The sequence below is a fragment of the Coregonus lavaretus genome (assembly GCF_964263955.1).
Source record: "Coregonus lavaretus genome assembly, chromosome: 7".
In the NCBI taxonomy this organism is placed as follows: domain Eukaryota; kingdom Metazoa; phylum Chordata; class Actinopteri; order Salmoniformes; family Salmonidae; genus Coregonus; species Coregonus lavaretus.
The window spans coordinates 57410118-57426883 of NC_139994.1; the positions used below are offsets into that span (position 1 = coordinate 57410118).

At 44.6% G+C, this 16766-nt stretch overlaps 1 protein-coding gene across 2 annotated transcripts in view; it reads right to left on the reverse strand.

Annotated features, from left to right (window-relative positions):
* Positions 1-16766, reverse strand: part of LOC311133080 (tetraspanin-5-like) — a 37541-nt gene that overhangs the window by 10068 nt on the left and 10707 nt on the right. Inside the window, exons 2-4 of one of the 2 annotated variants that reach the window (XM_084166515.1) lie at positions 16095-16145; positions 11010-11156; positions 9998-10168 (exon numbers count right to left, since the gene is read on the reverse strand). In XM_084166515.1, the coding sequence (XP_084022641.1) occupies positions 9998-10168; positions 11010-11156; positions 16095-16145 (369 nt within the window). The remainder of the gene's footprint in view (positions 1-9997; positions 10169-11009; positions 11157-16094; positions 16146-16766) is intronic. The other variant, XM_084166516.1, reaches the window with a different exon arrangement.

A 16766-nucleotide genomic window follows, 5' to 3' on the forward strand; every position in this document is an offset into this window, starting at 1 on the left:
ACACTTAGGAGAGCCCAGAAAACTCTTGAATCACATCTTGTTCTTTGAGTAGAACTTGTTGTTCCTGTATTCCCCTTCTTGCCAAATTGCCAAGACATTGAAGGCTGTTTCCCAAATTGCCAAGACATTGAATGCTGTTTCCCAAATTGCCAAGACATTGAAGGCTGTTCCCCAAATTGCAAAGACATTGAAGGCTGTTTCCCAAATTGCAAAGACATTGAAGGCTGTTTCCCAAATTGCAAAGACATTGAAGGCTGTTTCCCAAATTGCCAAGACATTGAAGGCTGTTTCCCAAATTGCAAAGACATTGAAGGCTGTTTCCCAAATAGCAAAGACATTGAAGGCTGTTTCGGGCAGGAGCACCTGCTTCTTGACAATTATGTTTTAGTCAAAAAGTACACAAAAATGGAGGTGTCCGTTTCCAAAGCATGATGTAGATCTGTGCCTTCCTCAAACAGATAACTGGACTGAAACATATTGTGAACACATTTTAATTTAATTTCACATACACCAGAGCTAGTTTTTTCTGCAATTCATTCTCAAAGAAATTCTGAATGGACTCCTCAATTCCTTCCTGTGAAAATCCAAGAATCTTGTATAGTATGGATCTTTCAAGAGTTTCTGCAGACTCTCTGAAGCTGCTGGCTTGCTAGTGATGAGTAAAAATGATCTGGGTAAGATCATCTTCCGCAAAAGGTCCCCCAGAATAACTGCAAGGAATCTTTTCTGGTTTGGGTCACTGCTGGGAAGAGCCGTAGCCTCAAGAGAAACGTTCAACTCATCAAAACCCTACAGGATGAAGAGTATCTTCTCTGGATGGGAGAGGATGGGTGGAATCACTGGCTTCAAGTCTGGGCTGCAGTTCAGTATAAGATCAGTGAGACTAACATCACTAGTAATGAGATTTAACCGCTGGTCCTTTAAGAGGAAGACATAGTCAAAGTGGTGTGAAAAGTGTTGACCGGAAGCCCAATCCAACATGAGTCGTGAAAGACTTCGCTGTCCCTGCCTGGCCTTGCATAGAACAGTTCTTCTCTCTTTTCCATAACAGATCAAACAACCTCTCTATGCTGGTGTTCTGACTGTCTCTAGTTGTCAGCACATTCTGCAAGGCAGCTCTACGAGAGCTTATCTCCTCCACTCTCTCTTGCTGGTTTCTGTATTTCTGGACCATTTCTGTATTTCGTTTCTCCAGTGGCACCGCCTCTCCAATGAGGGAGTGATATTCTTGCACTGTGAAAAACTCAAGACTTCATCTGTTCCAGGTAATCATCCCTGACCTGGTCTTGTTTTCTCTCCATGATAAGCCAAGGATACTTCTAATTTAGGATCCATTAAAACACCTCCTTCTGGGTTGGAGTTAACAGGGCAGAGTACAGCTCCCTCATTTGATCCTGGCTGGTTCTGGCAGCCAGGATCTTAGAGTATTCCTGGTCATGGATCAGTTTCTGTGAGAGCAGGGCATCTGCAATAGACCGTACCGGACTGATCCTATGAATGAGGTCTGCCCTGTGCTCCTCAACAAACTGGGCTTCACCAGTTTTGGATCTCTTCATCTTGCCCTCTAAACCTGGATCGTCTTTATGCGAGTGGTCATCCAAGAGTGGATCTAGTCATCATCAGCAAAATCTACACTGTCAGCTGACCAACTTTGTGTCCACAGAGAAAAACTAGTCCTACGTCTGTGAACTCTGTCGTTTGGTAAAAGAGTCATAATGTTCAGACAAGCACCACCGTGGGCAAAGGTTAGTTAACATTAGAACACTGTCAACAACCTAAAGCGTAACCCTTATCACATCACATCCTCAACAAGGCTGAGCTGGGTAGTTCTTAAAGGAACATGAATTTAACACTGATTGCAACTACAACATCAGATTTCACACTCGTCCTGCCAGCAGGTTGGTGGGCAGATCCAGGTGGCATGGGAATATTTATCCGAGGGGTTTAGTGTGCAGTGTGAACATTAGTCAGAGTCTATAAATCCTATTTATACTGAACAAAAATATAGACGCAACATGTAAAGTGTTGGTCCAATGTTTCATGAGCTGAAATAAAAGATCCCAGAAATGTTCCATACGCACAAAAGGCCTTTTTTTCTCTAACATTTTGTCCACAAATTTGTTTACATCCCTGTTAGAGAGCATTTCTCCTTTTCCATTATAATCCATCCACCTGACAGGTGTGGCATGTCAAGAAGCTTATTAAACAGTGTGATGGAACATCTTATGTTTGTGCTTTTCTATTTACCAATTTCTGTCTTCTATGTTTGTGCTTTTTTAATAACCAATTTCTGTGTTCATGCAAGTGACTGATTTAACTAATCCTCACTATCAGTATCTGCAATTTGGCAGTACGCCCAGACCCTTGTTTTGAGAACGAAAGATATCTCAGTTTCAAGGTCTCAGCTTAGAGAGAAGAAGCCTCGTAAGGTATTAGTCTGTCACATGCATGACCCATTATTGGTCGGTCACATGAATGAAGCAAACGTTAATTAATTAATTAATTATGAATGATGAATAAGCTAAATAATGCACATATAACTTGTCTGTATATAAGATAACTAACGGGACTGCCCCGGGAGAGCTCCTGATCGACGTGTACTTTGTGCATTTAGTTTTTTATATTTGTATATATATTTTATTTTATTTTACCTTTATTTAACCAGGTAAGCCAGTTGAGAACAATTTCTCATTTACAACTGCGACCTGGCCAAGATAAAGCAGAGCAGTGTGATAAAAACAACAACACAGAGTTACATATGGAATAAACAAAACGTACAGTCAATAACACAATAGAAAATCTATATACAGTGTGTGCAAATGTAGTAAGTTATGGAGATAAGGCAATAAATAGGCCATAGTGCAAAATAATTACAATTTAGTATTAACACTGGAGTGATAGATGTGCAGAAGATGATGTGCAAATAGAGATACTGGGGTGCAAATGAGCAAAATAAATAATGTAAATAACAATATGGGGATGAGGTAGTTGGGTGGACTAATTACAGATGGGCTGTGTACAGGTGCAGTGATCGGTAAGCTGCTCTGACAACTGATGCTTAAAGTTAGTGAGGGAGATAAGAGTCTCCAGCTTCAGAGATTTTTGCAGTCCGTTCCAGTCATTTGCAGCAGAGAACTGGAAGGAATGGCGGCCAAAGGAGGTGTTGGCTTTGGGGATGACCAGTGAGATATACCTGCTGGAACGCATACTACGGGTGGGTGTTGCTATGGTGACCAATGAGCTAAGATAAGGCAGGGATTTGCCTAGAAGTGATTTATAGATGACCTGGAGCCAGTGGGTTTGGCGACGAATATGTAGTGAAGGCCAGCCAACGAGAGCGTACAGGTCAAAATGGTGGGTAGTATAATGGGGCTTTGGTGACAAAACAGATGGCACTGTGATAGACTACATCCAATTTGCTGAGTAGAGTGTTGGAAGCTATTTTGTAAATGACATCGCCGAAGTCAAGGATCGGTAGGATAGTCAGTTTTACGAGGGAATGTTTAGCAGCATGAGTGAAGGAGGCTTTGTTGCGAAATAGGAAGCCGATTCTAGATTTAACTTTGGATTGGAGATGCTTAATGTGAGTCTGGAAGGAGAGTTTACGGTCTAACCAGACACCTAGGTATTTGTAGTTGTCCACATATTCTAAGTCAGACCCGCCGAGTGTAGTGATTCTAGTCGAGCGGGTGGGTGCAAGCAGTGTTCGATTGAAGAGACCATCTCCGGTGACCTTCTCCCCTACCTCACCTCGCTGATCAACTCATCCTTGACCGCTGGCCATGTCCCTTCCGTCTTCAAGAGAGCGAGAGTTGCTCCCCTTCTCAAAAAACCAACACTCGACCCCACTGATGTCAACAACTACAGACCAGTATCCCTTCTTTCTTTTCTTTCCAAAACTATTGAGCGTGCCGTCTTTAGCCAACTCTCTTGCTATCTCTCTCAGAATGACCTTCTTGATCCAAACCAATCAGGTTTCAGGACTGGTCATTCAACTGAGACTGCTCTTCTCTGTGTCACGGAGACTCTCCGCACTGCTAAAGCTAACTCTCTCTCCTCTGCTCTTGTCCTTCTAGACCTGTCTGCTGCCTTTGATACTGTGAACCATCAGATCCTCCTCTCCACCCTCTCCGAGCTGGGCATCTCCGGCGCGGCTCACTCCTGGATTGCGTCCTACCTGACCGGTCGCTCCTACCAAGTGGCGTGGCGAGAAGCTGTCTCCGCACCACGTGCTCTCACCACTGGTGTCCCCCAGGGCTCAGTTCTAGGCCCTCTCCTTTTCTCCCTATACACCAAGTCACTTGGCTCTGTCATATCCTCACATGGCCTTTCCTATCATTGCTACGCTGACGATACACAACTAATCTTCTCCTTTCCCCCTTCTGATAACCAGGTGGCGAATCGCATCTCTGCATGTCTGGCAGACATATCAGTATGGATGACGGATCACCACCTCAAGCTGAACCCTGGCAAGACGGAGCTGCTCTTCCTCCCGGGGAAGGACTGCCCGTTCCATGATCTCGCCATCACGGTTGACAACTCCGCTGTGTCCTCCTCCCAGAGTGCGAAGAGCCTAGGCGTGACCCTGGACAACACCCTGTCGTTCTCCGCCAACATCAAGGCGGTGACCCGCTCCTGCAGGTTCATGCTCTACAACATTCGGAGAGTACGACCCTGCCTTACACAGGAAGCGGCACAGGTCCTAATCCAGGCACTTGTCATCTCCCGTCTGGACTACTGCAACTCGCTGTTGGCTGGCCTCCCTGCCTGTGCCATTAAACCCCTACAACTCATCCAGAATGCCGCAGCCCGTCTGGTGTTCAACCTTCCCAAGTTCTCTCACGTCACCCCCCTCCTCCGCACACTCCACTGGCTTCCAGTTGAAGCTCGCATCCGCTACAAGACCATGGTGCTTGCCTATGGAGCAGTGAGGGGAACGGCACCTCTGTACCTTCAGGCTCTGATCAGTCCCTACACCCAAACGAGGGCATTGCGTTCATCCACCTCTGGCCTGCTGGCTCCCCTTCCTCTGCGGAAGCATAGCTCCCGCTCAGCCCAGTCAAAACTGTTCGCTGCTCTGGCACCCCAATGGTGGAACAAGCTCCCTCACGACGCCAGGACAGCGGAGTCACTCACCACCTTCCGGAGACATTTGAAACCCCACCTCTTTAAGGAATACCTGGGATAGGATAAAGTAATCCTTCTAACCCCCCCCCCCCCCAAATTGTAAAGTGGTTATCCCACTGGCTATAGGGTAAACGCACCAATTTGTGAGTCGCTCTGGCTAAGAGCGTCTGCTAAATGACGTTAATGTGCCCTTGAGCAAGGCACTTAACCCTAATTGCTCCTGTAAGTCGCTCTGGATAAGAGCGTCTGCTAAATGACTAAAATGTAATGTAAATGTAAGAGCATACATTTAGTTTTACTAGCGTTTAAGAGCAGTTGGAGGCTACGGAAGGAGTGTTGTATGGCATTGAAGCTCGTTTGGAGGTTTGTTAACACAGTGTCCAATGAAGGGCCAGATGTATACAAAATGGTGTCGTCTGCGTAGAGGTGGATCTGAGAGTCACCAGCAGCAAGAGCGACATCATTGATATACACAGAGAATAGTCGGCCTGAGAATTGAACCCTGTGGCACCCCCATAGAGACTGCCAGAGGTCCAGACAACAGGCCCTCCGATTTGACACATTGAACTCTATCTGAGAAGTAGTTGGTGAACCAGGCGAGGCAGTCATTTGAGAAACCAAGGCTATTTAGTCTGCCAATAAGAATGTGGTGATTGACAGAGTCAAAAGCCTTGGCCAGGTAATCTTTTATCGATTGCGGTTATAATATCGTTTAGGACCTTGAGTGTGGCTGAGGTGCACCCATGACCAGCTCGGAAACCAGATTGAATAGCGAAGAAGGTACGGTGGGATTCGAAATGGTCGGTGATCTGTTTGTTAATTTGGCTTTCAAATACTTTCGAAAGGCAGGGCAGGATGGATATAGGTCTGTAACAGTTTGGATCTAAAGTGTCACCCCCTTTAAAGAGGGGGATGACCGCGGCAGCTTTCCAATCTCTGGGGATCTCAGACGATACGAAAGAGAGGTTGAACAGGCTAGTAATAGGGGTTGCGACAATTTCGGCAGCTGATTTTTGAAAGAAAGGGTCCAGATTGTCTAGCCCAGCTGATTTGTAGGGGTCCAGACTTTGCAGCTCTTTCAGGACATCAGCTATCTGAATTTGGGTGAAGCTGGTGGTTGGTGTAGGGGTAGCCAGGCGGAAAGCATGGTCAGCCGTAGCAAAATGCTTATTGAAATTCTCGATTATCATAGATTTATCGGTGGTGACAGTGTTTCCAAGCCTCAGTGCAGTGGGTAGCTGGGAGGAGGTGCTCTTATTCTCCATGGACTTTACAGTGTCCCAAAACTTTTTGGAGTTAGTGCTACAGGATGCAAATTTCTGTTTGAAAAAGCTAGCCTTTGCTTAACCTAACTGATTGTGTATATTGGTTCCTGACTTCCCTGAAAAGTTGCATATCGCGGGGGCTGTTCGATGCTGGTCAAGGGCAGTAAAGTCTGGGGTGAACCAGGGGCTATATCTGTTCTTAGTTCTGAATTTTTTGAATGGGGCATGCTTATTTAAGATGGAGAGGAAAGCACTTTTAAAGAACATCCAGGCATCCTCTACTGACGGAATGAGGTCAATATCCATCCAGGATACCCGGGCCAGGTCAGTTAGAAAGGCCTGCTCACTGAAGTGTTTTAGGGAGCGTTTGACAGTGATGAGGGGTGGTTGTTTGACCGCGGACCCATTACGGATGCAGGCAATGAGACAGTGATCACTGAGATCCTGGTTGTAGACAGCGGAGGTGTATTTAGAGGGTAAATTAGTCAGGATGATATCTATGAGGGTGCCCATGTTTACGGATTTAGGGTTGTACCTGGTAGGTTCCTTGATAATTTGTGTGAGATTGAGGGCATCTAGTTTAGATTGTAGGACAGCCGGGGAGTTAAGCATATCCCAGTTTAGGTCACCAAGCAGTACGAACTCTGAGGATAGATGGGGGGCAAGCAATTCACTTATTGTGTCCAGGGCACAACTGGGGGCTGAGGGGGGTCTGTAGCAAGCGACAACAGTGAGAGACTTATTTCTGGAAAGGTGGATTTTTAGAAGTAGAAGCTCAAATTGTTTGGGCACAGACCTGGATAGTATGATAGAGTTCTATCTATAGTTCTATCTAGACGGAAAACGTTGTAGTTCGGGATGGACATTTCTGAATTTTTGGTGGACTTCCTAAGCCAGGATTCAGACACTGCTAGAACATCAGGGTTGGCAGAGTGTGCTAACGCAGTGAACAATTCAAACGTAGGGAGGAGGCTTCTGATGTTAACATGCAAGAAACCAAGGCTTTTACGGTTACAGAAGTCAACAAACGATAGCGCCTGGGGAGTAGGAGTGATAATGGGGGCTACAGGGCCTGGGTTAACCTCTACATCACCAGAGGAACAGAAGAGGAATAGAATAAGGATACGGCAAAAGGCTTTAAGAACTGGTCTTCTAGTGTGTTGGGTACAGAGAATAAAAGGGGCAGATTTCCGGGAGTTGTAGAATAGATTCAGGGCATTATGTACAGACAAGGATATGGAAGGATATGAGTACAGTGGAGGTAAACCTAAGCATTGGGTAACGATGAAAGAGATAGCATCACTGGAGGCACTGATTGAGCCGGTCTCCGCGTGTATGGGGGTGGGACAAAGGAGCTATCTGCGGCAGGTTGAGCGGGACTGGGGGCTCTACAGTGAAATTGTACAATAAGAACTAACCCAAACAGCAATAGGCAAGGCATATTGACATGGGAGAGAGGCATAACACAATCACAGGTGTTATTCGAGAGAGCTAAGACAACAACTGGTAATGGCGACGAAAGTTTGCGCTGAGGCTAAACAGATAAACAGGATGGGGTACCGTGTAAAGGAACAGTCCAGCAGGCATCAGCTGTGTAGCTGAGTGATCATAAGGTCCAGTGAACAGCAATAGGTGAGTCCGGGAGCAGTTCGTAGGCTGCTACAGCACAGGCGAGCAGGAGGCACGGCTGTTGATTGCGTGTGCTAGCGGGCCGGGGCTAGCAGATGGGTCTTCGTGGTCGTCGCAACGGGAAGCCTGTTGAAACCACATCAGACAATTACGTCGGCAGACCAGTCGTGATGGATCGGCGGGGCTCCGTGTCAACACTAGGAGGTACCGTCCGGTTGACAGAGAGGTAGATAGCTGGGAGATGGGCCTGGCTCGAGGCTAGCTCAAGGCTAACTGGTGCGTGCTTCGGACAGTGGTGATTAGCCAACAACAACAGCCATTCGGTTGCAGCTAGCTAGTTGCGATGATCCGGTGTTAAGGTCCAGTGATTCAGTGATTCCGGCAGAAAATCCGATATGCTCTGGGTCGATAGCACGCTGTGTGCAGGCCACGGACAGTGGTGAAGACCGCTGACGGTGGCTAATAGCAAGTAGCTAGTTAGCTGGCTAGTTTCAGCCAGAGGTTCTTGATAAAAGGTATAAAGAAATAATAGAATCCATTCCACATTGGGTGAGATGGGTTGCAGGAAAGTATATTTAGTTAAAGGATGGAAAAGTGAGGTAGAGAAATATATACGAAAAAAGACAAAGAAACTGGCTATTTAAACGAGGACACAACAGAATCCACGACCGCACTGCTACGCCATCTTGGAACCTCTCCAGTTAACTGTTAATAAACAATTATTCATTTAAGATTGACTTCAAGTGTCCCATGTGTAGAATTTCCACGACAACAGCATGATCATTACACAGGTGCACCTTGTGCTGGGGACAATAAAAGGCCACTTTAAAATGTGCAGTTTTCCAATTGACATTTTAGTCATTTAGTTTTGTCACACAACACAATTTCACAGATGATTGATGTTTTGAAGGAGCGTGCAATTGACATGCTGACTGCAGGAATGTCCACTAGAGCTGTTGCCAGATAATTGAATGTTAATTTCTCTACCATAAACCACCTCCAACGTCATTTTAGAGAATTTGGCAGTACGTCCAACTGGCCTCACAACCGCAGGCCACGTCTAACCACGCCAGCCCAGGACCTCCACATCCGGCTTCTTCACCTGCAGGGTCGTCTGACACCAGCCACCCGGACAGCTGATGAAACTGAGTAGTATTTCTGTCTGTAATAAAGCCCTGTTGTGGGGAAAAACGTATTCTGATTGGCTGGGCCTGGCTCCCCAGTGGGTGGGCCTGGCTCCCAAATGGGTGGGCCTATGCCCTACCAAGCCCACCTATCCCGCCCAGTCATGTGAAATCCATAGATTAGGGTCTAATGAATGTATTTCAATTGACTGACTTCCTTATAGTATATGAACTGTAACTCAGTAAAGTTTTTGAAATTGTTGCATGTTGCGTTTATATTTTTGTTCAGTATATTTTAAGAATATTGTGCTTGGTGGTATGAGCTCTGTGGCAAATTGCAGATTGTAGATTTAACCCATTGAGCTCTGTGGCAGATTGCAGATTGCAGATTTAACCCATTCCTTGATTGCGAGGGATATTGAAGATACTACGGTAGATTCTCATGTCATGGATAAAAATATAATTTTTACGAAAACTGTTAAGAGGGCTACACATCAGAGGAGAATCGTCATCTATTGTAGGCCACCCCACATCCCCTTTTTGCTATGGAAACACGGTATACGTTGCCAAGGCATCAGGAAATGTGAGTGGGGCTAGCAGGCTCCCTCACACTCACTCACTCACACACACACCTGCTCCTACCCCCGCACCTTACAAGACCAACTATTCACCTCACTCAAACCAGAGCTCCATGGAATAAATAGAACAGTATCAAACACATCAAACATTTGGAAACCACGTTTGACTCAGTTCCATGTATTCCATTGCAGCCATTACAATGAGCCCATCCTCCTATAGCTCCTCCCACCAGCCTCCTCTGACACACATGCACACTGATTTTCAAACGCGTACATATTCCTGAGTGAAGTCTATGAGGTTCTGGAGGTCGATGTCATCACGGTACGCCCGGATGTTATTATTGATGAAGAAGTTGAGCTGGTCCTTGATCCAGTCCTTGAAGGTGAAGGCCAACACTCCAGCTGTCAGCTCCAGGAAGAAGATGATCCCCAGGAACACAGAGAACTGGAACAGAACAGGGGGAGTAAAGAGGGGTCATGTGAGCAAACAAACATACGACAAAGCTGGGATTAAGTGTTTCCATTCCTGGGGGATCTAGATGGATCCAAGGGGTGTATATTTTTGTTCTAGCCCAGCACTAACACACCTGATTAATCAGCTAAGCAGAGGATGTTCTGTAATTCTGTCATAGAGGGGACATAGAGGGCGGGTCTCCTAGACTCAGATTAAGCCTACTCATCATGGACTATAGTGTGGGACAGTCCCGGAATAGGCTTAATTTGAGTCCAGGAAACTGTCCCCATGGGTCTGGGGAGAGAGTGGGAGTTCAAGGTGGAGTCAATGATCTATATAAAGACATATAATGATAATACTAATAATGCATAGGTTTTATATAGCGCTTTTCATGGACAAAGACATATACACTCCCCTCTGTATTTATTTAGACAGTGAAGCAAAAACCTTTAGTTTGTGACTCCAAAATGACACAATACATTATTCACCATTCAGTTCCTATTGGGCACAACATAATCCGAAACACAACCAAAACAAACTGCAAATGCATCCAACAAGTTTGCAGTCACAAGCTTGATTTATGGGACCAAATACTAAACTTTTGACTACTTTAATACAATATAAGTGAATTAGTCCAAATACTTATTAAACCTTCAAAAGTAGGGACTACATGTATGACTGTCACCTCATATGAAAGATTTGATCTCAAATCCCAACTGCTGGAGTATAGAGCCAAATGAAATAAATATGGAGGGGAGTGTATATTCATATATGTGTTTATGTCCATGTCTAAGGGGGGAGCCGAGTGGGAGTAAGAACATTGTGGACATACAAACTTGAGCAGGAAGGTGTTTTCCCTCAGCGCTCCGATGCAGCCGGCAAAGCCCAGGATGAACATGACCCCTCCCGTCACCAGGAAAAGCCAGACGGGGTCAAAGCCCCCCAGGTCTGTGATGGACGAGATGTTGGAGAGAACACCCTAGAGAGAGCGAGAGAGAGCTCCAATGTGTTAACAGTGAGCACGGTAAGAATTGTATGCATTGCTACTCTTCCAGACACGAGGGTGGTCCAGGAAAAAGACTGATTGCTACTCTTCCAGATACAAGGGTGGTCCAGGAAAAAGACTGATTGCTACTCTTCCAGACACGAGGGCGGTCCAGGAAAAAGACTGATTGTCTATTGTACTTATCGGATCATTTCTTTGTGTAATATATACACTACATGGCCAAAAGTATGTAGACACCTGCTCGTCGAACATCTCATTCCAAAATCATGGGCATTAATATGGAGTTTTTCCCCCTCTTTGCTGCTATAACAGCCTCCCTCTTCTGGGAAGGCTTTCCACTAGATGTTGGAACATTGCTGCGTGGGACTTGCTTCCATTCAGCCACAAGAGCATTAGTGAGGTCGGGCACTGATGTCGGCCGATTAGGCCTGGCTCGCAGTCTGCGTTCCAATTCATCCAAAAGGTGTTTGATGGGGTTGAGGTCACGGCTCTGTGCAGGACAGTCAAGTTCTTCCACACCGATCTCGACAAACCATTTCTGTACAGACCTCGCTTTGTGCACGGGGGCATTGTCATGCTGAAACAGGAAAGGGCCTTCCCCAAACTGTTGCCACAAAGTTGGAAGCACAGAATCGTCTAGAATATCATTGTATGCTGCAGCGTTAAGATTTCCCATCACTGGAACAAACGGGCATAGCCCGAACCATGAAAAACAGCCCCAGACCATTATTAATTCCTCCTCCACCAAACTTTACAGTTGGCACTATGCATTCAGGCAGGTAGCCTCCTCCTGGCATCCGCCAAACCCAGATTTGTCCGTCGGACTGCCAGATGGTGAAGCGTGATTCATCACTCCAGAGAACGCGTTTCCACTGCTCCAATGGCGGCGAGCTTTACACCACTCCAGCCGATGCTTGGCATTGCTCATGGTGATCTTAGGCTTGTGTGCGGCTGCTCGGCCATGGAAACCAATTTCATGAAGCTCCCGACGAACAGTTATTGTGCTGACGTTGCTTCCAGAGGCAGTTTGGAACTCTGTAGTGAGTGTTGCAACCGAGGACAGACGATCTTTACACGCTACGCACTTCAGCGGTCCCGTTCTGTGAGCTTGTGTGGCCTACCACTTTGTGGCTGAGCCGTTGTTGCTCCTAGACGTTTCCACTTCACAATAACAGCACTTACAGTTGACTGGGGCAGCTCTAGCAGGGCAGAAAATTGACGAACTGACTTGTTGGAAAGGTGGCATCCTATGATGGTGCCACTTTGAAAGTCACTGAGCTCTTCAGTACGGGCCATTCTACTGCCAGTGTTTGTCTATGGAGATTGCAAGGCTGTGTGCTCGATTTTATACACCTGTCAGCAACGGGTGTGGCTGAAATAGCCAAATCCATTAATTTGAAGGGGTGTCCACATGCTTTTGGCCATGTAGTGTATATGAGACCTTACCCAACTAGCACATTTGGCTCTCTGGAAGTTGTGGGAACTAAGTTTTTGGTTTCCCATTGGTTCCGGGAACGAAGCCATACGTTTCCTGAGCGGTAAAACATAATGTTTTTTAAAGTAAATTTTTAGCTTGTTCTGAGAAAATATGTTTTTAGGTTGCAGGGAGGTTCTATAAAATGTTTTACTATGGTTCACTGCAAGTTTTCCTGGGAGGTTTTATTAACGTTCTGAGAACAGAAATGCTAGGTTATTTGAAGGTAATTAAGTAATGTTCTGAGAACATTCTCTAAATGTTATGAATGTTTTGAACAAAATGTAAAGGTTATTTGGAGGTTTTTGAATAACTTCCTTAAAACTTAAACTGAATGTTACAATAAGACTTCTTGCTTAAGTTAATAGTTTTGAACTCCAAGCACAGATAGGAGACATGGAAATTCATTAAATTAGGCATTAATCATGCTAAGACGTTTCTTTTTTATTGTGGCACGGAAACCATGAGATTCAAACCTCTAATCTTCTGTTTTCTATCCATGGAGTTAGTCCACTGTGCCACCAGGATCGAGCTAGCATGGCAGTTTTTTTTTTACTCATACAAAGCTGTTAATTTTAGTTTATTCAAACAGACCCCATTTCAAAGGAAACAAGCACTCATTAAGATCAGGTGTGACCAATTAGTGGCCGCGGCCAACACAACTGAACACACTTAACAAGATGGAGGATAGAGAGAGTTGTATTGACGCTGAGAACGGAATGTACAGTGCCTTCAGAAAATATTCATACCCCTGGACTAATTCCACATTTTGTTGTGTTACAGCCTCAATTCAAAATTGATTAAATATATATTTTTCTCACCCATCTACACACAATACCCCATTATGACAAAGTGAAAACATGTTTATAGAAATGTTTGATGTAAAAAATAAAAATTTACAAATTGTACAATTTACATAAGTGTTCACACCCCTGAGTCAATACATGTTAAAATCACCTTTGGGAGCGATTACAGCTGTGAGTCTTTCTGAGTAAGTCTTTAAGAGCTTTGCACACCTGGATTGTACAAGATTTGCACATTATTATTTTTGAAAATTCTTCAAGCTCTGTCAAGTTGGTTGTTGATTATTGCTAGACAGCCATTTTCAAGTCTTGCCATAGGTTTTCAAGCCGATTTAAGTCAAAACTGTAACTCGGCCACTCAGGAACATTCAACATAGTTTTGGTAAGCAACTACTGTGTATATTTGGCCTTGTGTTTTAGGTTGTTGTCCTGCTGAAAGGTGAATTTGGAAAGCAGACTGAACCATGTTTTCCTCTAGGATTTTGCCTGTGCTTAGCTTCATTCCGTTTCATTTTATCCTAAAAAGTCCTTGCCAATGACAAGCATACCTAAAATGTGGAAACACGGTGGAAAAAGTCAAGGGCTGTGAATACCTTCTGAAGGCACTGTATATGTTTTTTAAATAGCATTCTTAGAACGTTCTTTGAACGTTACTAATGTTTTCTTGTGGCTTTTGTGGAAATGTTTCTTAATGTTTAAATGGAATTGTTAAAGTAATGAAATACCAATAAAATAACTTTAAAGTTCCTTAAATGTGCTGAGAATGTTCCAAAGCCAAGAAACTACCCTGCACCATTCCCAGAATGTTGTGGGAAGGTTGTATGGAAAATAACCATATCACAACCACTCTCTCACCGAGCTCTAAGAAACATATGGTTCTCAGAATGTTATGTGCTAGCTGGTTATGTTCTGTTCTGTTCTCACTGTATATTGTACTTCTTATGGGATCATTTCTTTGTGTAATATACAGTGAGGTAAAAAAGTATTTGATCCCCTGCTGATTTTGTACGTTTGCCCACTGACAAAGAAATGATCAGTCTATAATTTTAATGGTAGGTTTATTTGAACAGTGAGAGACAGAATAACAACAAAAAAATCCAGAAAAACGCATGTCAAAAATGTTATAAATTGATTAGCATTTTAATGAGGGAAATAAGTATTTGATCGCTCAGCAAAACATGACTTAGTACTTGGTGGCAAAACCCTTGTTGGCAATCACAGAGGTCAGACGTTTCTTGTAGTTGGCCACCAGGTTTGCACACATCTCAGGAGGGATTTTGTCCCACTCCTCTTTGCAGATCTTCTCCAAGTCATTAAGGTTTCGAGGCTGACGTTTGGCAACTCGAACCTTCAGCTCCCTCCACAGACTTTCTATGGGATTAAGGGCTGGAGACTGGCTAGGCCACTCCAGGACCTTAATGGGCTTCTTCTTGAGCCAACCCTTTGTTGCCTTGGCCGTGTGTTTTGGGTCATTGTCATGCTGGAATACCCATCCACGACCCATTTTCAATGCCCTGACTGAGGGAAGGAGGTTCTCACCCAAGATTTGACGGTACATGGCCCCGTCCATCGTCCCTTTGATGCGGTGAAGTTGTCCTGTCCCCTTAGCAGAAAAACACCCCCAAAGCATAATGTTTCCACCTCCATGTTTGACGGTGGGGATGGTGTTCTTGGGGTCATAGGCAGCATTCCTCCTTCTCCAAACACGGCGAATTGAGTTGATGCCAAAGAGCTCGATTTTGGTCTCATCTGACCACATCTGAACACTTCCACCCAGTTCTCCTCTGAATCATTCAGATGTTCATTGGCAAACTTCAGACGGGCATGTGTATGTGCTTTCTTGAGCAGGGGGACCTTGCGGGCGCTGCAGGATTTCAGTCCTTCACGGCGTAGTGTGTTACCAATAGTTTTCTTGGTGACTATGGTCCCAGCTGCCTTGAGATCATTGACAAGATCCTCCCGTGTAGTTCTGGGCTGATTCCTCGCCGTTCTCATGATCATTGCAACTCCACGAGGTGAGATCTTGCATGGAGCCCGAGGCCGAGGGAGATTGACAGTACTTTTGTGTTTCTTCCATTTGCGAATAATCGCACCAACTGTTGTCACCTTCTCACCAAGCTGCTTGGCGATGGTCTTGTAGCCCATTCCAGCCTTGTGTAGGTCTACAATCTTGTCCCTGACATCCTTGGAGAGCTCTTTGGTCTTGGCCATGGTGGAGAGTTTGGAATCTGATTGATTGATTGCTTCTGTGGACAGGTGTCTTTTATACTGGTAACAAGCTGAGATTAGGAGCACTCCTTTTAAGAGTGTGCTCCTAATCTCAGCTCGTTACCTGTATAAAAGACACCTGGGAGCCAGAAATCTTTCTGTTTGAGAGGGGGTCAAATACTTATTTCCCTCATTAAAATGCAAATCAATTTATTACATTTTTGACATGCGTTTTTCTGGGTTTTTTGTTGTTATTCTGTCTCTCACTGTTCAAATAAACCTACCATTAAAATTATAGACTGATCATTTCTTTGTCAGTGGGCAAACGTATAAAATCAGCAGGGGATTAAAAAAAAACATTCCTCACTGTACATAGACATCATTGTATGTTCTTACAGGGTTCTTATGTTACCCAGTTTCACTCACCTTCTCATTCCAGGCCCATAGTCCAATCCCCAGGAAGGCCACACCGAGCAACTGAAAGAGAACAGACAGACAATAAGTAACATTAATAATCACTTAACAAACCTCAGGGAGATACCCAAATGGTGAAACCTCTCCCTCCTACACTCAAGTTCAGCTTTGTTGAAATTCCTGGAGGATGTATTATCTTTCAATTTCACCTTTGACTCTTACAAAGGTTCACTGCTGGGGCCTCAATGTTCTTCAGTTACATAAACACACAACTCACATTACTTCACTTTCGAGTACTAAATTGCATGTACATCTTCAATTGCGTAATCTAAACAGGAGTCAAGGATCAACAAGCAGGAATGTACAATCCTCCTGAGGAGTTTCTTCACCCTTAATAAGTGGCCTGCAATGTCTGCAAATAAAGAAATCATTGGTTAAATTTGTTGGCCGATTTTTACATTTGACATTTTAGTCATTTAGCAGACGCTCTTCTCAAGAGCGACTTACAATTAGTGCATTCATTTTAAGATAGCTAGTTGAGACAACAACACATCACAATCATATCAAGTACATCTGATACGATTGGGGGATGTAGGGGGAGCCGTGATAGTTATTTAAGAAACTCTTCAGAGAGGTAGGGTTTCAGGCGTTTTCGAAAGATGGGCAGGGATTCCGCTGTCCTGA